Source organism: Corvus brachyrhynchos, unplaced genomic scaffold (genome assembly GCF_000691975.1).
Source record: "Corvus brachyrhynchos isolate BGI_N302 unplaced genomic scaffold, ASM69197v1 scaffold53, whole genome shotgun sequence".
Classification (NCBI taxonomy): domain Eukaryota; kingdom Metazoa; phylum Chordata; class Aves; order Passeriformes; family Corvidae; genus Corvus; species Corvus brachyrhynchos.
In genome coordinates, this window is record NW_008237681.1 from 7,606,461 (window position 1) to 7,630,203 (window position 23,743).

The 23,743-nt window shown below is 35.6% G+C and overlaps 1 protein-coding gene across 4 annotated transcripts in view; it reads right to left on the reverse strand.

The window, feature by feature from the left end:
• TAX1BP1 (Tax1 binding protein 1) overlaps positions 1–23,743 on the reverse strand; it is a 55,186-nt gene that overhangs the window by 24,924 nt on the left and 6,519 nt on the right. For all 4 annotated transcript variants that reach the window (XM_008632020.2, XM_008632021.2, XM_017732167.1 and 1 more), the window contains exons 3-5: positions 14,442–14,544; positions 10,904–11,091; positions 9,144–9,302 (exon numbers count right to left, since the gene is read on the reverse strand). In XM_008632020.2, the coding sequence (XP_008630242.1) occupies positions 9,144–9,302; positions 10,904–11,091; positions 14,442–14,544 (450 nt within the window). The remainder of the gene's footprint in view (positions 1–9,143; positions 9,303–10,903; positions 11,092–14,441; positions 14,545–23,743) is intronic.

Sequence of the window (23,743 nt, forward strand, 5' to 3'; positions counted from 1 at the left end):
ACCAAAAATATACGTACTTGGTGTAATGAGGGCAGGATATTTTAATTAAAGTCAGTATTCCAAGTAAAACTTGTTATATAACCAGCAGCAACACCACACTCTGTAACTGCTTGTCCTCCCCTAGTGCAGTGGAGACTAATTACTTGCCCCTGTTTTGAAAGCCTAGCATAGTAAAAAGTCTATTTCAATGCATATCTGTGTTTTCTCTAAACACCACTTTGGTATAACTGTAACTGTTGTAACCCAAGTGCCTTCAAAAGAATTTAATCTGATACATTATATATATAAACTGTACAAACAGTTCAAACAGGCTGCCAAAGGTAACATATATTAAAAGGAATTAATAGCCTGAAAAAAATTCACTCCACAAACAGCATTACAATTGATGCTGCTTTGCTAGTTATTCTAAAGGGACATGGTACTAAAATGTAAAAGTTCCATACTTAACAGATTCTCACCTAATAAACTTGTTTAGATACAACTAAAGCCTACAGTTTTTAAAGAAAAAAAAAAGGATTAATTTTTAGAGACAACTTGTTATTTTACAGAATTCTTAGCAATTCAATTTAGATGTAGCAATCCTAGTCCCATACACTGGTTACAGTGGTTTCAGAGCCTGTAAAATTTAAAATGAGTGCTCTTAGACTATTTTACAGGTAAAGTCAACTGTGTTTAGAAGGAGTCTGAAGGGGAAGAATATAATAAACACATCAACTAAATGTACAACAACTCTTACAAAAAAGGTAATTACTTTCTGTAATAATTGCTTTAATTCATTTATCTTATCTGATACATCTACCAATATTATATATTTTCTTCCACCTTCTTAACAGAGGAATAAAAAAAGCACAGCAAGAGCATGAATCATTTTAATGAACTGGTTTAAAAACACCCAACAATTTTAGGTTATTTTTAATCCAGTTATAAATGCAGCTCCCCCATCTCCTTCCCTAGAGCTGCAACAGCCATAAGGGTGGGAGTGGGAAGAAAACTGCACCAAGGGTCAAGAATAAGAAACCAGAAATTACTTAAGTCAGCTTTACTGCTGCAAAACAAGAAGTTATCAAAACAAAAATTCCTGTAACTACTAGGAGTCTCGCTAGTAAAATGAAACAACAAAAATTCAATGAGTTGTCAAGTGAATTTCCCTAGAATCTAAATTACACTTTGAAAATCTTGATGTACCTTCAGATAGGGAACATGAAGAAATATGGGAGTTCCAAAATCTTTACTGCTATTCTAAAATGGCAGAAGATTTAAGACTGATTATTTCAAAAATAATTTTATTGTAATTCCATGTAACACTGTCCTCATAAAGCTATTATAAGCTCTACCTAAAGGATATGCAAAGATCATGCCTGGAGTCATCCTTTAAACACATTTAAAATCCATTCCATAAATAAATTCTTACTGCAAAAGGACTAATAATCTTTCATTTGAGAATGGAATAGCTACAATGTTTCTAAATTCTCATTTTTGTAAGAGAAAATCATGGCAAAATCCATACATTCAACAAGGAAGAACAACACGCTCTCCCCACATATTTCTTACTTCTAATGGATTTTTAAAACAGCAGTAAAACATTGCTAAACAGAGTCTGGTTAATGGAAGCAAAATGGTACAGACATCCCTTCCTATGAATCAGCACATACAACACATTTTTCAAACACAAAAAGAGATCCAGCAGACAGAATACTTGAAAAACACAACCCAAGACTATTTCCAGACGTGCCACCTTGCAGTACGGCAATGGGCAGCATGGCTTTTTATGCTTCATCTCCCCTTTCCATAACATGCAGAGCTCCCTACCAGCCTTTTCAAAGTCATCCCACACCTAAAGCATTCACCTTTGATTAATGGCTAGTATCTGCAGCCTTTTTTTACTTTTTAGAGAATGCATACACTGTAATGAAGAAGGATGAAAAGTTAAAAATGAGCCATGCAGCTCACACTGAAGAGGTCAAATCACTAAATACAAGGCAATCTACTTAAAAACAAAAAAGAAAAAAAAAAAAAAAGCAGCACCATCTTTCAGCTGGATTGATTTATCTGTATGTAATTTAATGTCAGAGGAACCACTATGCTTGATATCCTACAGAGAATTTAGGGGGTTTAGATGAATTATCTGCAGGAGCCTTTTCTTTATCTCACTGACATCACAGCAGCTCCAACAGAATCATGTGAAACACTTGGCTGACATCATATTCTGTTTAAAGGACCTCTGAGGATAAATGATGAACACAACATAGCACCACTGCAGCCACTGCAAAACCTGAGTCTGCACATAACACAGGACCTGAAACATCTGAAAGCAAATCTCAAGTCGTAATTTTTCTTCCTAAAAAAATTTAAGCATTCAGTAAAATAAAACAGCAAACCAATTCCAAATAAACTCAGTAACATTAAGCTTTTATCCTTGTGACTATGACTTGTTATAGAAATATTGCTCTAAAAAACACTGCAGTCAGTCTATTTTGAAAACCTAAGATATCACAGTGGTAGTACTTTAACTGTTAATTCTTCAACTAGTATTGTTAAAGAGATCAAAACTACAAAACTAAGGTCTAACTCCGTAAGAGTTCATCTAAGTTACATCAATCAATCAATCACTGTCATGAAGATTACAAACATGCAAGTTTTTGCAGAAGGCAGCTGAAGCATTTACACATGCTATGATTTTGCAACATGTATTTATATGTCAGAATGTTAATTCTTAAAACATGTTGTAATTTCACTATAAGCTATTGATTTGGTGAAGTCATTTTCATGAATACTTAACTGAATTATAGAATATCTCTAGTTACCCTTTAATTTTCCATTGAAATAATTTTCAAGTGCCCAGTTTAAGAAATACTCATACACAGAACAGTCAAAAAAACCCCTCATAAAACAGGGTTTTCTCTTCATATGATGTTTATAGTACCCAAGGGTGCTGTAATTGCTGGTGCCAACCTGAGCAAATCTGAGTACTTAATTTGTGTCTAAAATTAAATGAAGCTGGGGGGAGGTTTGCTTTTTGGGCTGGGGGGCAGTTTTTTGGTTGCTGTTTGGGTTTTTGCCTTTTGGACGGCTTGTTGTCACTTAATTTTGGGGGGTTTTTTTCCTAAAACAATGCATCTTCCTGACCATCAGATTTTCACACATGCAGCACACATGAACCATATGAACAGAGCCTGGTCTAAAGAGACACTGAAGAAACACTTGATTCACTTCTCTGCACACAGGCTGAACTAGGCACTGGTACTGCTGACATATCACACTGCACAACAGTGTTTTTTCGCTTTCTAAACAGAGAAACTCTCCTTATAAAATGGCACCAAAAGCCAACTTAAATTAATCTCTGATATTTGAATAAAATTCTCCAATAAATAAAGCTACTGTGCAGGTAGAACCTGTCAGCAGAATGTGAATTTACATGGATGTCTTGTTAAAATTCCCCATCAGATAGATGAATAAGCCCACTTTTATAAAGTTAAATGGTAAACTAAATTTACAAAAAGCATGAAAGAACAAGTGTATCAAGTCAGTAAATTCACTCCTGCCTCAGTTTATGCCAGCATCATAACAGAAGCACTACTCAAATGTTCGCAAGATCAAAGGATGAACAGGCACTCTGCAAATCTGTTGCTTCTGACTCAAGCTAAACGTAGACAGAAACTACTGCCACAGGAGTAAGACTTGTCACCACTGTCACATTAAAGTAATCAGGTCAGAAGTGCTCTCTTCCCACTAGAGGGAGACCAATGACTGCAAAAGCATCTTTTGCAAGCTCTGCTCTCTACAAAAGCACAAAAACAGTGTTCACAAAATTGAATGGCTGCAGAGTATCAGAGGAATGACCAACGAAAAGACACACAATGACTGCTGCACGTTTCTCTTCTTCAGCACAGTAATATTGAATCTTAAAACAGTAGGCAAGTGCCACAGACCTTACACACAGTTTAAGCATACACAAAACAGCGAACACAAAGACTAAAAAGTATTCCTTCTTGTTATGTACAAAGCTGTATACATTTTATATTCCTAATGTCTAAGATAGAGATTAAAAATATTTCTATTATTGTTTTCTAAATAAAAACATACTAAGCTTTTGTTCCATTTCCTTTTTAAAAAGTTTGTTTCCTTCAATTTTTTAAAAAGCAAAATATATTCAGATAAAAGCAGCATACTAATGTTATTCAACACACTGATTATGTACCAGTTTACAAAAGCAAACCAAAGGAAAAGTTGAAATATTACAAGCAACCTGAAACAGTTCTGGTAATCATGTATAATGTGTCTTCTTCTTAAGCAAAATAATCATAGTGTGCAGCTACATCATTATTTTAACAGTGTTCTATTTCTAGAGTTGCAAGGTGTATATACAGCATGATCCTAAATAAAAGTAGGCTACCAGGGAACATCACCCTAGTAAAAACATATTAACGTGGAAACACTAACAGAAGGTTGTAAGAAGAAGATGTGACATTTCTGAAACATTTCCAGTAATTTCACATTTACTCTGAATTCCCACACAGAGTAGTAACAGATTAAGTTAAATCTTCACACTCAGTAAGAACTATTTTAATGTCATCTGGGGGAAAAAAAAAAAGTAGGAACAGTTTAACTGACATGAAAACTGCTGCAAAGGAATACTATGTTTTCCTCTAACTGAAAATATAGCCCTTTTCAGAAGACTAAAGAGAGTGTTCATGCTGGGGCAGGAAAAGGAAAGGCCACTTACGCCCTCTCTAAACTGATCTTGTCAGAACATACTGCATTAAGCAGGCCTTAGATAAGAGGAAAAGATCAACCTAAAAGAAATACAGACTGAATTTGTCCCTCATCTTACAATATCTCAAGCTTTGGAAGGGTGCGGTTATTAACACAACTTAATGGTAATAAACCATAAGTACACACTAAAAAAGTGGGGCTGGAGAGAGTGTTCCTTGTGAGAGCAAACACCAACTAATGCCAAGCTGTTTGTCTTGCAAATATTTTTTTTTTCTGTGATGCTGGCAACGACAACAAGAGAAAATGTTGTCCGCAGAATCATTCGTATGTTGAATACAAATTGATAAAGCACTAAAAAATTAACCAAATCTAAAAACCCAAAAGCCTTTAGGGACAAGTAGTGACTCAGAGTAGAGTAACGTGTTACAAGAAGATGTGTTTCAAGAACTCTAATAGCACATTATGACTTTATGTCTTGAGTGCATTTATTCCTCCTACCTTTGGTAGGAAATGACATGGCTACCTTGTAAGAAGGCAACACAAAACTGTTTATCTCTTGAACAGCAAGGGCACCTTTGCAAACCAAAATCAGTAGTCTGCTGTGGCCATTAATTTCAAGTGCCACAAACACCTATTTTTAAAACTCAAAAAAATGGGAATCTTTTCAATACTTGAAAACATGCATAGAGCCCAACAGTCAAGCTTCAAGGAGCACTGATTGTATTACACCTGAATAGATTCTTTAATCCTTTTCTTAAAAGACTGATCTACTTTTAGCTTATCTCTTCCTAATATTTTCCCTAACCACTTACAAAACACCCCAACTAGACAAAAAGCGCACTGAGAAAACAATAGTTCCACTGCCCAAAATTCTCTTAAGTGTAACTAGGTGTGAAGAGAGGTCATTTAATCAAGAGTAGGAGGGAAGCACTAATTAGGATATAGCTGTGGCATTGTCGTGTCAACAATTATCCTGTCTATTTCAAGAAAGCAATGCTTCTACAGAAGCATTTCTCAATGATCCAAACTACTTCTGAGCTATTTCTGAAAATAAAGGACTGATAAAAATCCATACCAAAAAGAAGAAAGTAGTCTAAAGGCATATGAATAAAAGAGGATTTTTTAAGAGAACTGGTTTTTAAGGAATGATTTTCGTATTAGGAACTTGGAGCTTCTCCACCTTCTATTTGTTATACTGCACCACAGCAAAGTAACTTATGTACTACAACCCCTAACCACACTATCCCCATTCTGTTCAATTACAAAAATACAATGTAGCTTAACAATGGATTTGATCGAAAGACAAAACACAAGAGCTCAGATAACCATATTATTTTCTCTGAAGAAACTAAGGTTTTTCAAAATTAGGTAAAGTGACAAGTATTATGTATGCAGGGGTTCATAACTCCAGGGCTCCCTTATCACAATACATATGCAATAAGCAAACATTAGTTGCCAAGAGCTCTGCACTCAATTAGAATTGAATACATGTGTCTGTAACAGACACATCCACTTCCTTAGCACGTGCAATTACTGCTTTTTAAACACAGTGCTTTGTACTACTATGGGTTTTTTGAGAGCTTTTTGCACAAGCAGAAATATATTGTGCACTTCCTGATGGAAGTACTTGCAAAAACAAACAAAAAGAAAAGTATGCTGTTAAGAGATTGCACACAGGTTCAACGTAACTTTACTTTGAACAGAAATAGATTTCTATTATAGCTGTCTTAAACTACAAAGGTAATGATATCTAGTATATACAATAATTATATTTTCTTATACGGGCTATTTTGTTTTATTAATTGTTGTTCATTAGTCCAATATGCTCTAAAGTATACTAGAAGATTTTGAAAATAGAATTCCAAATAGTTAAACCTTTTCCTAATTAAAGATTTTTAAAAATACAAATTTTAAATTCATGAATTCCATTTTTTACCTATTTATGCATTCAAAGTTTGTAGCGCATAACTAAAAATTCACATGCATATGAAAAAAAGAGAACTAGAAATAAAAGAAGAAAATAAAAAGCCCCCATAATACTTAGTTAAAACAACCACTCAAAGGCAAAAAACCCGTAAGCCAAGCCATAACAACCTGGCTCACACTAAGTACCTGTGAAGGTTCTGCTGTTACAGAAAATACAAATACATTCTGATTACTTATCACTTCAAAGATTATCCCCTGTAGTCTTATATAAAAACATCCAAGTTAATGCATTGCTTATGTTTATTGCCACTAACAACTATTCACATCCCACAAAGTGCACCAGATTATTTGGCGGCTGTGTTCAGGAGCTGTTTGGTAAGATTCGTTTTAGAGGTCAGTTGGGGAGGGTGTGTTTTGTGGGGCTGTTTTGTTTGGATTTTTGGCTTTGGTTGATGCTTTATTTTTTAAACAAGCCACAAGAAAAATAAAACCTAGGTACTGAAATCCAACTGAGTGCTGCGTCACTGCTGCTCAGGAATCTTTCAATCAATCCATTAACATACTGTATGTATTCCCAGCAAACATAAATTACATAATCCTGCAACCCACTGTTGTATTTCGTGTACTGGGGTGGGGAGGCAAGGAGAGCAAGTCATCTTTAAGACTGGAGAGCCACATGTAAAGCATTGCTTATTAAAATTTCTGATGATTAAAAAGTTAACATACTGCACCTGATTTAGTAGATGCTCACTTAATTTTCAGGAATAACAACCAATTTATATTCTGCTTATACACATAAACAAATGAATACTTTTTCAGCTCAGCAGATATGTTTCTTTTTTTAAAAAAGTGAAAAACAGAGAACAGGACATAAAAGATGTAAAATAAGAGAGCATCCAAGTCTCCGTCTTTTGTCTATTGGAGAAAAAAAATAATTGCATAAGTTAGAAAACTTCCATAGTATTTTAGCCAGGTGAAGATCTGCATCAGCCTCAGATCAGACATCTATTTGTAGCTAAGTACAAGTGAGAAGTTTGTCACGCTGCATTAGCTCTTCATGGAAATACAAGGCCAAAGGAGAACAACAGTAACAGAGAAAAAAAAGAGAGAAAAAACCCACAAAATAAACCCAAACATTCCTGAAATTAAATTCTATTTGCTAAATTCTGGTATCTTAGAGGCAAAAACTATTTTGGATTAGAGAAGTTCACTCTAAAACGTGAGAAAGTACCGAGACATTTTTGTTCTTATACTGTCTAACTGTATCCTTGCTCAACAGCAGTCAAAATTCCATTTCACGAATTGTTCTAAGATGGAATTGTAAAGTTAACATGGGTTGGAACTGACAGTTTGCTTTCAAACATTTTTTTAAAATAAGAGCCTCAAATGACAATGAAAAGTATCTGTGCAGCTCATTCAGATTTATCCACCGAACTTATGATCTGCTAATCCATGAAATGTGAATTTATATTCTTCTCTCATTGATTTGCACTAGTTCTCCCAAGCACTTTAAATTAAAATAATTCTTTAATAGGAAAAACTTTTTTCTCAATAAGATCTATCCTTTCTTTCTTCCTTAGCCAACACTAGTCCATTTCACCCACTGTTCAAAAGTACACTACAAAGCACTAACATTTTCAAGTTCCCTTCACAAATTCCTTTTAAAGATGTATGACACAGGACTGTTGACATGTACATACTAGTACCTAGAAATAGTCTATTAACTGCTGTCCGCAGCTAAATTATATAGGTTTCATTACTTCAAATTTGTCCATGTCACCACCTCCCTCCCACATGTTTTTAATCTTCTCCTAAAAGCTGGGGTTTTTTAAAAAGCAGCAGCTTAAAAATAGATTAGATCCAACTTTTTGGTGCCAATTCTATAGTATTAGATTTCCTCCTTACCACACACAGAACTCCAAATTAAGCTGGCTTTGGTTTAGGCTACATTTACATTTTTGCTATTAATGAACACTTTAAACTGATTTTTAGGTTTATGCTTCTTTTCCCTATGAATGGTGAGACATTTCGAGAGAAGTCAGTTTTACTTTTCAGTCCTTGGCAGGAAGTACTCTCTGTTAAGTCTTGATCTTTGCTTTTCATACCAAAAACTTTTATAATTTTCAACAGCTTGTGTTCTATGCAGTTATTCCCTAATGGGAGCTTTTTCTGAAAAGCCTTCCTCCATTTTAAATTAATGTAAGCAAACTTTAAATTATCAACTACTTTCCACTATGAATTCCACAGTTAAATGTCAAACATCTGGAAACAGTTGTCATCGATTATCTTACCAAGCCTGGTACCAAAAGCCTTAAATATTTTAGCCATTTTACGACATAAAAGGAATAGTGGCAGGAGGTTAATAGGAACTGACCTATTCTAGTGTAAATGTCTATCTAACTGCTGAGGGGGTTTGATAGCTGATTTTCACACAGTTTGACTGGTCCTTGAAAAAGCAGTATTACAGACATTATGAGTCAGCTTTAATCAGTTAAACAACTAACCTTTTGCTCTGTTTGCAGTTGTTCACATCTCTGCTTTTCATGGTTAAGTTCTTTTTCCAGTTGTTCAACTTGATCTCTGAGTTGTGTCGTTTCCTTTTCCAGAACAGAAGTTACCTTTAATAGCTCTTCTTTTTCTTTTATTATTTTTTCAATTTTAAACTGGGGGGGGAAGGGGGGGGAAGTAAAAAAAAAAAAAGAAAATTAAAAAAAAGGGGTTTGGTAATTTTTATCCCCTTCATTCTAATCAAACAAGTGGGTAACAGATTACTCCAGTTTTCCCTGGCTAGGTTATTACAGTTTTCCCCTTATTCCCAAATTTCTAAAGTTTAATTGCTTTAACCACATAGTACCAGACTACCATAAGATAGCATGCTTTGCAGTGTCCTGATTTATCCTCAAGTTTTCCTTCCTTAAATGAAGTGCCTTTACTGTTCCCAAGTGACAGCAACTGTGGAAGAGCTAACTCTGATGATGGCAGCTTGGTGAAAAAATGACAGCTGAGTGTAGAGACACACACTCTCTCTAAAGCAGTATTTTGAGGAATTTCTTGAGAAAAATGAATACACACACACACCCCGCCTCCAACACCTGAAAAGCCCTGAAACATGACCTGTGCCCTTTCAAGACTTTAACGGGGCTTATAAAAAAGATGCACAAACTATTTAGTAGGACCTGTAGTAAAAGAACAAGGGGTGAAGGTTTTAAACTGAAAGAGGATAGATTCAGATCAGATGTAAGAAAGAAACTTTCATGATGACGGTGGTGAAACTCTAGAAAGGGTTGTCCAGAGAGGTGGTAGATGCATCACCCTTGGAAAAGTTGAAGGTCAGGCTGCATGGGGTTGTGAGCAACCTGATCTAGTTGAAGATGTCCCTGCTCACTGCAGCTGGTTGGAGTAGGTGACCTTATATGGTTCCTTCCAACCCAAACCATTCTACAGTTCTATAAACCAAGAACATAAAAAATACTTGAGAACTTCTTTAATTTTAGTACTATGAATACATATCTGAAAAGCAAAAATACCCAGATGTATCTCTGTACTAAGTCTCTTATCCCTAAATTTTGAAAACCATAAATCAAATACATGCATGTATGTGCCTAGATGCAACTGACAAGATAAGATGTCTGATGGCAAGGTAAGGGAACCGTACCGAGCAATTTTCCAAGAAGAAACTCAAACAAAAGTTAGTTTGGGTTCCCTTTTTGTTTGTTTGGGTTTAAATAGTGTTCAGCCTACAAACAGCAACAAGCAAATGTAAAACACCTTGACTCTGGACATAAGCACAGAAGTCTAACCACATCTCTCTAGCAAAGAGCACAACGCATAGAAAACTGCTTTAAATAAAACAAGACCGACTGTAATATACTTAGGCATCTGCAGCTATTCAGCTCAGTCTCCAGGGCTCTTAACTTGGGCACAAATAAAAGTATACTGGTTCCATAACTCTTTTTCCTTACAGGAACCACCATTTCACACAAAGGGTATCTTCCCCCCCTCCAGTTAGTTGGGGACTACAGATGTGAGAGATCGGCAATATCTACGTCTTACATTTCCCAGTCCATGCTTATTGCTATACATTTTTAAATATTGATTTAACCTGCAAATTTTCTGAACTTCAACCAAATACTACAGAACAAGCAAGAAATATATACATTACACAGACACATGTAGGCTTTTCCTCCTAGTTTTTTCTTCAGTATCTGTGATCGTATGTATATAGTATAAAGAAAATAGCATTTTAAGAATTTTTGTATCAAACCTCAAGAAGTCCGGCTTTTGTGGTCACCACTAACATATCAGAGTTTCCTTCATCCTCCATAGTGAGCAATTCTTCAACAGGAGAAGAAGTACGAAACTGGAAAGGTGTGCTTGCTCCACGGATTTCTCCTTTGTAAGTCACGTAACAGAACTGATAAAATTCTCCGTCATCATTTGGTAGATAATATCCTGTCAAAATAAATTCATATTTGAAGAAACATTCTACACAAGCTTACAAGTCTCCATTTGTAGACAGATTACCACACCATGTTTGACTCACAGATTTCAGGCTCATTGCCTCAGTAAGGCATAGATGTATCATCAAAACAGCAAAAAGAAGAAGTCACCCTATTTAGTAATCTTCATCCCCCAGCAATTTCTACTAGTATTTAAGACAAAGACTAAACAATGCTGGGCAATAGCTGCTGTTCATACACTTATGAAACAGGATCATTAGCAATCACATGCCATGAAGTTCATCATGACCACATTATCGTGTGACTGCTGTACAGTCACAGAACAGAAAGTAAGTGATCTTTTGGCCTTGAAATACCTACACAACCAATTACAACAGACAAAGACAGAATAATATGCAATGACAAGACACCTGCAACTTTACCAGGTACCATTTGCACATAGGTTTTGCTGTTGTTCTTGTTGTTTTGGGGGCAGGGGTTTGTGGGACAAACACAATTTATTTTTGCTATTTTCAAATGCCGAAGCACAGAAATGCTCTGAATGGATGACACCAGCTGAAAGGGAAGAGCATGGAGTTTAATAAAGAGTTTATTTTTTAAAATTGAAAAAAATTCTTCTAGACTTTACAAGTAAGAATAAATCCTCTTCCTTGAAGATATGTAACAGTGCATTGTGCAAGCAAATTATTTGAGAAGAACTTCTGTGTGACTATCCAATTGAACTGTTGCCCACTACAGCTTCAAGCCTCTTGCATGACCCAGAATTACACAGTAAGATTTATGAATGTTAAACAATCATTTCCAGAACTACAGAGATTTTTACCTTTATTAGTAAATTCAAGATCCATGCCTTACCCAGTTGAATGATAAGAAAGCCAGCCAGTTTTATTCTGAATACTTATTTTCAGATACTGTAGCCAGCCTGAGGATGATACTAATATAATAAATCCTCACCCAGTGTTCAGTCCAACAGGTGATGTCACCCATTTCAGTTCTTTTTTCACCACAATTCAATCTTCTCCCTTTCTAACTTTATCATTAACTTTTCACCAACTTTTATTCCATATTCCTGGAAGTCCTTTCCCAGTACTCCTAGCTACTTTTCCTAGAAATTGTAAAACATTACATTTGCTGTATAGACAGCACTTGTATCAAGAATTTCATGTTTCCATTAGTCTTACACTTTATTAACAGTCACTCAGGGAATAGTATCTGAACCTCAAAACATCAGGATTCATGCTTTTGGGCCTGGCTACACTTCCCTATATAGCACTGTAGTTCAGTTTACCTGATTCAGTGCTTAAGTAAGATGAAACTATGCAGAAATAAATGCAGAACAATCTACATTGCTGCTTCAGCGTGTTTTCATATTGGTTCAGACAACCTGATTTTAAAACTACTGAAAGTCTTTTTTCTTGTATCTAACATGAACTGGAGAAACAGATTTCTGATTATTTTCTTCCAGCACACCTACTTGATCCTTAAAAACAAAAACAACACATTTAATGTGCTGCACAACATTTACTATTTAGCTCAGATAATTAAGCTCCTGTAAGCTCTACTGATCTCAGCAGCATTAAAATATCTTGCCAAACACAACTGGGAGACTGTTTGAATGGAGATTCAATCTGGCAGCTCTATAAAAGTGGAGATCTGTCAGGATGGAATGTAACAGATGGGCAGAGTTACTCGGTCTCTTCGTGTGCGGTAAAATTTCTACATACAAAGGACTGATAATGGCATAAAGAGTCCTACTTTTCTAGATCACTTTTCATTTCAGTCCAACCCGACTGCATTCATTCAGTGAACTTTGGTAACTGTAAAAGAAACTAATGATTTCCTTCCAGTTTCTACAGAGCACACACACTTTTCAATCAACTTCAAGGTTATAAAATGGTTATCAGGTTATCAGACCATGTGGACATGGTCACCATCGAAAGCAGCAGAATAAAAAGAGACCTAGCAAAAGAGAAAGAACTGAACTCATCAAAGCTATCACTATTTGCAGCTTTAATAAGACAACAAGCTAATACAGTCATCATTTCAGGACTTCATTTTTTTTAATATGCTTTAAGACTAAGGCCAAGTACAGGAAGTAAAAAAGAAGATAAGATGGTACATAAAATTCTGTTTGTAAGCAGAAAAGCATTCATTTAGTGGAGGTGCTCTTTTCAAGTGAAATTTTAAATGTGTGTTATGTCCTGTGGCAACAACTTCTGCATGTTGACTGTGTCATAAAAGTACCATCTCTACCTCCATTTTGAACTTGTCACTTGGTAGCTTACATCAATGGCTCCTATTTACTTCTATATATAGAATGGATATTAATCCACTCATGCCATGGGTAGCTGTTTTTAGAGGCATCAGTCACTTCACATTATTTCCCTTTCCCAGCCTGAAAAACCTGGCAGAAGGAAGTTTGGAAGGTCATTTAGTCCAGTTTCCCACACAAGAGACTGTTGTCAACACCTGCCTGAGACTACTGTGGCTGTGTCTAAACAACTGTATGGAATTCTCATTCTTCCAAACCAAGGATACCTGTTCAAGAGCTGCACTACTCCCTCTCAGTAAAAATGTTCTTCCTAATGTCAGACATAAACCTGCCAGGTCACAACCCACAGCCATGGTCCCTTTTTCTATTTAATGAGTGTGGCTCTCATCTTTATAATTCCACACCCCTAAAGAGAAGCTATTTCTTAATTTTGATCTTCTTTGTTGCACTTTACTAGACCGGTTTTGAGATTGCAAAGGGGAGGGAGAGGATATGACCCGCACACAGTGTTGAAAATGCAATTATACTATACACTTGTACAGTGGTGTAACATTTTCTGGTTTGTTCTTTATTCTTTCCTTAAAAGCTTCAGACATTTCCATCAATTCCTTGCAGCAAAAGGTCCCACGCAACTCTATGACTATTCTGAACCCTCACAAAACTATTATCTACACTATTTATTCTTTGACAAGAATCTCTTCACATTAATAATGTCTGAAGTCCAGAGACTAAAGACTATGTAAAGACACAATGCAGTAAGAGATGCCAAAAAGCCTACTGATGATTAAACAAAGTCATTTTCAGTATTTTAATTGTTTCCAGCAGAGCTTCTCTATCAGTCATGAATATTTGCCATTACTATGTAAAAAACATACTAAGTTACATACTTTCCTTTACAATTTCCTTGATATCTAAAATAAGACTAAACTTCCCACGGTGAAATGTTGAAAATTCTCCTCCAATTTATCTTTTTAAAACTCTAGTACTGTCATACAATGCTCGGCACTTTAAGTATTTTAAAAGCTGTGTAGGCTGGAAAATACAGATAGATACTCCTGCCTTATACTCACCTTGAAAAGTCAGCACACAGTTAACAGTTGATCCTTCCACATAATTTTCTGGCATAGGTGACCAAAGAAACGTGTAATAATCTCTTGCAGTACTCCAACCAACCTAAAATTAAATAAACCACAACAAAAAAAGAATGAAAGAGAAAACATTAAACAGAAGAATATGATATACACAGTTAAGATATCATGGTCTGGCCTTTACAACATACTATAACATGCATATATCTGCTTCAATATGCAATAAAAAGATACTTAACAATGTTTACAAATCAGGAATATTTTAACAAGCATGTCAAAGATTTAGCATTAATTTTATTAAGCTTGTTACCTAAGGCAATAAATGGGTCTAAGGCAATAAAAGGGTCTATATAAAGTAAAACACCAGACAGTTTTCACTGCATGTTAAACTACTATTTGGTACATTAATTTTTTTGCTATAAAGATACACATTTCTATATTAAAAATACAAAAAGATTAATTCTTGATTTTATAGTGGGATTTTCTTAGTGTAGGTTCTGCCATTGTTGACTCTTTTGTGTCCACAGTCCAGCTGGTTCATTGACATTAGAATTTTTTTGACAACTTCTGCAATGCCGAAGACCAGCATTTCACTGGAATGCTAATTCTCTCATACATACACACTATGTCTGCAAAGAAAAAAAACAGATCTGCATGAAAACCTAACTCAGCTAAGTCAGCACAGTCTTCCTGCTACCTTCAATAAACATCTGCTTTCAGAGTTTTCCTAAGAGTGCAGTTCTGTACAGTAGTGAGCCACTGGCACAGGTTGCTCAGAGAAGCTGTGGAGGCCCCATCTCTGGGAGTGTTCAAGATCAGGCTGGATGGAGCTCTGAGCAACCAAGTCTAGTGAGAGGGGTCCCTGCCCTTGGCAAGAGGGTTGAAACTACACGTTGTTCTTTAACATCACTTCCAACCCAGACCATTCTATGAGCCTATGATTCTACCCTCTGAAGATGTATATTCCAATAGGCTTAAAATACATGCAACTAAACCAGAAAGCCAAAGCAACTACGTCAAAGCAGTGGATATTAATAGCATAATGGTGGAGGAAAAGAAGAAATACATTTGATTTATGCCACTGATGAAAAAAAAATACCAAAAGCCAGGTGTCATATAGTTTATCAGTGACTGGGTATACTGACAGGGAAGAATTAAGAAATAGAAAGGGAATAAATTGTTTCCCAATTTTTATCAGGTAAGACAATATTTCAAGAGGAAGAAGAAAAAACAAATACCCACACACAAAAACCACACAACAACCAAGAAAAGATTAAGTTAGTAATCATGATTTTCATTGTTTCAATAGACAACACTTCCAAACTCCAAGTCTCAAAGTTCTCCTTTATAAAGAATACATTGCAGTAGTGTATTTTAAAGGCATTAATCGCTGGGTTTTGAAAGGAATTTAAAAAAAGGAAAATATGTTTAGATAGGCAAAGGCAAAGAGAACATCAGAGGTGAAAGTAATTCAATAGCAAAACAACAATTATGTATGTATAGAGGCATACATTTCACGCATGTAAATTAATACACAGCATTAATTAAAAAAATTCTGAATAGATTATTCCATAGATGTCCATTCACTTCTTCACTTATATATTAAGAAGTATGGAAAAACTAATGTCAAAGATAATAAAGCCTTTTTTATATTCTTAAAAAACGCAGATTAACAAACTTGAAACCAGATGAAATTCTCATTTTCAGTCGCTTCTGTAAGGCAACCAGCATTAAAGACAAGCAGTGCAGGTGTTCAACACATCCACTAGAATGGAATCACCTACTGCATCTTAGACCTATTCTTAGCAAAAAAGATTTCTAGGGTATTTCCTATCAAGCAGCTTTTAAAGATGTCAATGAAATGAGATTTCCCGGAGTTGTTATTCCCACACTTAAATATCTCAGAAATAACAAGGAAAACTCTTCCAGTAACTTGGACGTGGTAAAAGGAATTTTTTCTCGATAAAAGTTCACAGGAAAAACATTTTGCAAATTTTCACATTAGTCATGTCTTCAAATCCAACTCAGATGTTACTTCCCCTTTTTTTTCTGAACTTGCTTTTACTTCAGAAAAGAGAAGCATATACCATTACATGGTCCCCTAAACTGAAGCACACAGCTTTCTAAACGTAGTTCTTAGTGAGTGAAAAGTCAGCATCTTTTTCGTTTCAGAAAAGAAACTAAATTATCATGTCCAGAACAAATACTGTATAGAACTGAAATAATCTTTTCATCTTACTCCAGTTTTCATTTCTGTTAAAAACCAAAATATGCACACAATGCTTCTGATGCTGTTTTCCTGACTAAGATAACATTGTTCCTTCTGATAATTAACACTGGAAACTGTAGAGAAAAAACAAACTCCAGTGAACATAAACACGAAAATGGTCCCTGTAGGAGATCAAATCCATTTCTGATGCAGTTTATTCCAGGAATTCTTTTTTTCTTAGATATCACATGTTCATTTGTAAATTTAGTGATTTATCCTGAAACCAAAAGTTATTTTTATCAATAACCTACCTGTAGCAGTAATCGACAAAAGGATTTTTTGAGGTCATTTCAAACTTTAGCCATGCTGATACAAACAAAAAGAGTAATTATGTAGAAAACAAACAGCTCTCCTGGTCTGTTTCTCAGCAGGTACTGTATTTTAAGTATAACTCTAATCTATGGACTGCTGGTAAGGAGAGAACTGTGACACGTCAGCAGCTAGCAGGAAACACCCTGGGAAGTTTACCCCACAAGTATTTTCTGTAACAATTCCCCACATTTCTGGTCATCCATCATCTGTTTCCCCTGGCGAGACTCCCTGTCTTACACTCTTATGATCATGACAATTCCGTTCTTTCTTAATGGGCACATGCAAGTTATCAGCAGGTGTGGATTGCCCAACAGCTCTTGTCACAGCACAGAATTTCAGAAAATGAGGGTTTTCCCTGCTACAGGTTCCACATGTCAAAATGTGACAATGCGCAGAAGGAAGTATGAACAAATCTCATCTTCCTGAATACACTTTAAAAGGAGAAGGTGAGTATTCTGCAGCAAAGCAAGTTAGCTCATTAACATTTTTCATCATCCTTCCTACATAACACTAAATATCATTAAATTCCACTGTGTTATTTCTTAGATGGTAGAAACAAGGAGCAAAGCCACATAATGATAACTTGAGAATAAAATAAAGCCAAATTTAAGTAATCCGTGGTTTAGGCGTAGGATGCAGATCATTAAAAAAAAAAAAAAAAATCTGTTTTTTTATCAACAGGTTTTAATAAACTTTTACTTTAGTACTTTATGTCTTTCGTCAACATTCTCTTTAGTAAGCCTAGTATGGAATACACAGTGGTTCCAAACTACAAAATACTGTACTATATATATACTATGCGCATATACATAGTGATAAGCTTCTCTACAGCAACGATTATATGATCACAGATATAAGACTATAGCACACAGTGGATGGCTCAGCAACGATTTCAATGTGATCTTTGACATAGATATTTCTTTCAGCTCAGAAAGAAAACCAATAGTTGTCTAAAGACAGGGCTAAAACTGTATGGATAAAATTTAACAGCACTTAAAGGAAAGTAAATAAAAATTGAGATAAACTAAAACCAGTGGCAAAAGCTACAAAGGAAATCAACAAAATATGAAAAATATGAAGAGAAGATGGGAATAGTCACCAGCAGCCCCACAGTGAGTTTACGTGGTAAGTAAAACCCTGTAGCTTCGGAAGCAAAACAAACAGCATCCTCAGCAACATCAGGCATATTAGTTTGGAAAAATAGTTTCATTTTTAATTACAGGAACCAGAAAAGCTAGACTATTTGTCTTACTGCTGATCATACCAACAAAACCTGCTACAAATAATATGGACTCTCTTCCAGTTAGTCTCTGAAAGGGAAGAGGAGTCCAGATTCCCCACAAGAACCCATTCTATGTGAACACCTTACCTGTACTACACTGACAGGAGGAAAATGGCTACTTAAATCGTCAGGCCTCTAAGAACAAGAGTCTGACCATTTCAACTGCCAAAGCAGCTGATATGACTAACACTGACCATCTCTTTTCATGAAAACATTATAGAAAACAAACAAATGCTTGTAAGAAAGATTAGAAACTTTCATTTCTTCATTTGAAATTCAAAACTATGACAAAAAGCCATTGAGAGAAAATATGTCCATTATAAAAATATATTTAAAATCAAGTCTTCAATTATACTGTATCATTTTTTATTTCCTTCATTTACCAAGCAGGTTCTAAAAATTTATGAAAATTATGAAAATTTACGAAGCTGCAAGCATATTTATTTACATTCATAATTAGAACTTAATAGCTGTTAAAAGATGCTAACAAGGAGAAAGTGTGGAAACCTACACTTAATTTCTGTTGAAGACTCATGTGAAGTTAACAGTTCTATTTTGGTATGAAGAATACATTCTTATGTATCAAAATGTGAAAGCAAAGTTAAAGTTAACTTCACATCAGCTGGAAAAAAACCAAAAAACCCCCCAACACAACCAAAAAAAGTCAGCTACAACCATGAAACCAAGTTCCAGTCAAAGTGCTAAAGCTGATGCACAACAGTACTTTCTTACTATCAGAAATCTAAAATAAATGAGAAATTTCCATAGGACATACTGGGAAACTTTCTCTGAGCCAGGAAGAGCACAGTAGCCACAGTTTATTAGTTCAACTTAAAAACCTGGCATGGGCCATGGCAAACATTACAGCACCCCAACCCACATTCAAGCACACCAACATTGCAAATTACAGAACTCCAACACAAAACCTTCTGAAAGTCAGAGGAGGAAAATGAAGAATGACCTGTCAAACTACACTTGTGAAGCCTGAACTCAGGTTCATCTTCTGACCAGCACAGTAGCCATCTGTGTTGACTGTGCTGACACCATTACTTTTTAAGAAATTAATTGAAACCTCTGAAAACATTTTGCTCGGAGTTCAAAACTCAAAAAAATTGAAGCATTCTTATTTCTCAGTCCAAAGTGCACGTAAGACTTTGATGATGCAACTTTCTGAACCCAACAGAAAGAAAAAAATCCATTTTATAACTGCATTAGACATAAAGTATCTGCTAACCTGCTATTCAACACATTCTTCTATATTCTCTGCATTTAATTCTCTCAAACTCCACTCTGAAATACATTTTTAAGTTAGATAGCTGTGCATAAATGCAAACATTCTTGCTTTCCTTCCCGAAGTTAACCAAGAGATTAACAATCCAGAAATCAAATTGTATTTTCACCTTCTCAGCTCATGTTTTTATACCAAAATATGACTACATATCATTTATCCCACAAAAAATGTCATATCCAGATTAGATTATTATGTACAAACAATGTATAACCAAAATCTCATTTTATTTAATTTTTCCTCTATAAAATGGAAAGCTTTAATAGGTCATTACAGAGTAATCCACTCATGATATGCCTATTTCCTACTTTGGAGCAAAAAGGCTTATTTCAGTTTAGGACATCATAAACACTTTTCAGCCATATAAACCAACTCAGTAGCCACAGTGGAAAAGCTGAAGCCTGGTAAAGGCTAAGAGTCCAGCACCAAGTACTTTGCAATTTGGCTGCGCAAGCAGGGACAACTCAGCTGTCCCATAATACTCACCCTAGACAGGTTTTCCGACTACTAATAAATAGACATGTAATCATCACAGAAGTTTTTTGTCTTCTATGCTGCCCCACAGATGTAAGCCCATTTCTTACTGCAGTGTCATACAGTGAGATTAGCTTTCCCATATTTACATTTCACCCACAGTATGTTTCAGCAAAATACCTTGAAGAAAATTTGCCAAATAGAAAAATAAGTGGGGGGATGAGGGAGGGAGCCTGAACAGGGAGTGCCTGTCTGTATAGCAATAATGAGTTATCCAACCTGAGGGAAAATAATAACCGTTTTATTTCACTGTATCTCCTCCAATTCTCATCTCATTCATCTTACACAGAATGTAAGCTTTTCTAAGGCAAAAGCTCTACCTTACAACTGCACAGTGCTGTCAGTGTAAAAATTATTTCCAAATTTGTTTTCATTTCTTGAGTTTCAGAATATAAGATTTTTCTGATTTTCCATTTTGTTAAATTTCTTTCCTTTTACAATCCCTCAGTAAAGTCAGTCAATTCAATCTCGAGACAAAGTGCCTTAAAGAAAGACCACCAGCATGGGAAGCTCACTTGGCATTTTGTTCCCTGGCATCAGAAAGCTGTTACACAGCTGAAAGAATAGCAGTGTTCATTCTGCTGCATTAACAGTGCCTGACCCATCTGCAACATCAGCAAGCCAAAGAAGCAAACCCAGGAGAACACTCGTTTAGCTGAACCAACTTGGGCATAATCAGTGGGCCTTTGCTGTAGATACCGAATTACAACCCAATTTAAAAAAAAAAAAAAAAAACCACAAAAAACCAACCACAAAATTTATCACAGTAAAAATTATGCCCTTTTCTAATTTAAAAGGTAAATTACATAGCTGAGAAAGAAATCTGGCAAAGCACCGTAAGTACTGCAAGAAGACAACATGCTACCTCTGAAAGAAGCAAAATTACAGATGGTAGATAAGGTTCTGGATGTATGTTATACAGTTTAATTACTACTGACAACAGTAAGTCAGTAGCCTTTCCATGTTCCCCATGGTAAGAGACATTTACTTTGCCCCAAACCACAGACAGCACAGGTGTCTAAGCAAAACACCACTGAAACCAGTATCATAGGAAGTGATTTCTCTAAGCAGGTTTGGTTTGGGCCATAACCCTGAGTTAAAGTAAGGTTACTTGAAAGTCACAGCAATGCCTGTGCTACTGTAGCACATAATCTACAACAGGCAGCTACAAACACTAAGTTCTTCTAAAACAACTAACAGGAAAATGAAAACATCTGGGTGCAGTGAAGCTCATACCAGCCAAAATTACTGAGAGTTAACACTGACACACCATTGATGCAATGTACTTTTGAACACAGCAAATAATGGTATCTAGATAGCAGTTCTGAAAGAATAAAACTGTACAAAAAATTTCAGAACATGGACATAAGGAAAAGTACTTATTCAAGTATATGGTAGCAACATTCAGGCATAGACACTTCAAAACAAGTAAACAAAGTCAAACCTTGGGGGTTTTAGTATGTCTGATCACCTCATACCACATGCAACCTTGACTTACCTCAAGCCAAGACGCTTAAGCCTTCACCTCAGACATTACCTTGCTACTCATGCTGGGATTAAAATCAGTTATACAACAGGAGCCCTAAGGTTGAGACATTCTTGGGTAGAAGATGGTTGCAAAGTACTCTAGATTCTTTATGAAAAGCTGTAATCTCAAAATGTTCTCCCAGTCCCAGACCTGAAGAAGTCCATCTCTGCTGAATGTTGCAAAACACGTACATTAACTTGGACTATTGCAAACTTATGGTATTTGTTGCAGTATCAAGGTACTATGAGGATCCTAAGTTATGATCGTCTCTTATTGGTTGTATTTCTACCTCATAGTTCAGAGCAATGTGTCAAAATGATGTTGACAGAGTGCCTAGACCATAGGATCAACTTCCTCTATTAGGTATATGTCAAAATAAATATAGAAACAATGTGAATTCCCTAAAAGTAAACCTGTTACATACGTAAATTACTGTCCAAAGAAACGGATGACAGATCAAAGATGAACAAAGCTCCTGTTTACTTTAGGAGATAAGCATGAAAATGTATTAAAAAAGAGCAAGCGGGGTTTAAGTGAACTATTTCCTCGCTACCACATCTCATGAGAACTATCAATTAGCAAAATCTTTTATTTCAAAATTATTACCAGCTACTGACTACTTCGTTATGCCAATTCTACAACCTACCGCACCGAGAAGTTTTCGAAAATTAATGATACTTGGAATAAAATGGTAAGATTTCTTGTCAAAGGTAACAACACATAAACCCAGATTATCCTTCTCTTCATCTCATAAAGAAAATAATGCTTCCAGGGACTTTCTTTTTTAAGCCAAGTCTTATTTACTTTCCAAAGAAAGTAAACCAGAAACCAACAGAATCACTCTAATTCACAGATATAGCAATTCTCAAAAACATTCTGAATTCCAGTAATTCTTTTCCCAACTATTTTAACAACAGGACATACTGCCCACTGCACATTCCTGTATCTATCATGGCCAGCTGTGCAGTGATGATATCATGCCAGAAGAATGGTATTTCTATATGCATGTGGCAAATACATCCAGATGGTGTGTTGTACTTCAGAATGTAATCTGTATATATGCAAGTAATTGTTGCTTAAGTTATCAATCTACAACAAAATCAGGATATTGAAATGACTCACACAAGATGTACTGTTATTTACAGTCCAAAGGAGACTAAATAACCCAGAGTACTATACAAAGATATATCTAAACTGCCTTAAACACAAACACCAAGTCGTTTCTTAAATACAATATTAAACTGTGTTACAAAAGTTTTTGACCACACATCAAACTTAATTCTGAGATCTGCTATAAATAAGGACATTGAAAAGACAGAAATTAAGTTGCATGTAAATACAGGTACTGCACTGATGCACAAAAAGTAGCTCAGGCTTGGCCTTGTAAATACTGAGTAGTCCCTCTGAGCAAGAGGTACTTTTTGTGTTCAAATAAGTTACTAAGATCTTCCCAATTCTGGTTATTCAGTTTTTCCATATGTAAGGTTACCAGAATGTCAGCTCACCCTTTTTAAGGTGTGGATATTAAAAATGTTGAAATTAAGAAAGTATTTCCTTTTCTTCTCTAGGGATACCCTGAGACAGCTAGTATCAAAGCATGTCTACAACTTGTCAATATCCTAGAGGAAGGGTAAAGAAGATTACTTAGAAAATTATTATCAACTAGAACTGAGGAACAGAAAAGTTTTGATGGAATAGTTAATTAATGACACAGCAAGACTGAAGTCATTAGTGTAACATATGTAAGACTGATTACCTGCTGATATTGCAGGTCATTCCAGCATGCCTGTCTCAGCTAAATTACATCTTCAGAAATGCACAAAGTATTATGATATACCCCACAAACACCTACACCTTTAACACTACTCTCTTGATGCAATGTATCTTTATAATGCCCATAAAAGCCCTTCCTCGTGCCTTTGAGATGTAGAGAATCTGCCTCTCTTGTATACTGAACATCTGACAGCCCTGTTTGCAGACATATGCTCCAGAGAGGCAGGCGCTGCCTCCTAGAAACCAAGCAAGTTTTCCAAACACTTCTGCAAATCTGGCCTTTTCGTATTAATAATGC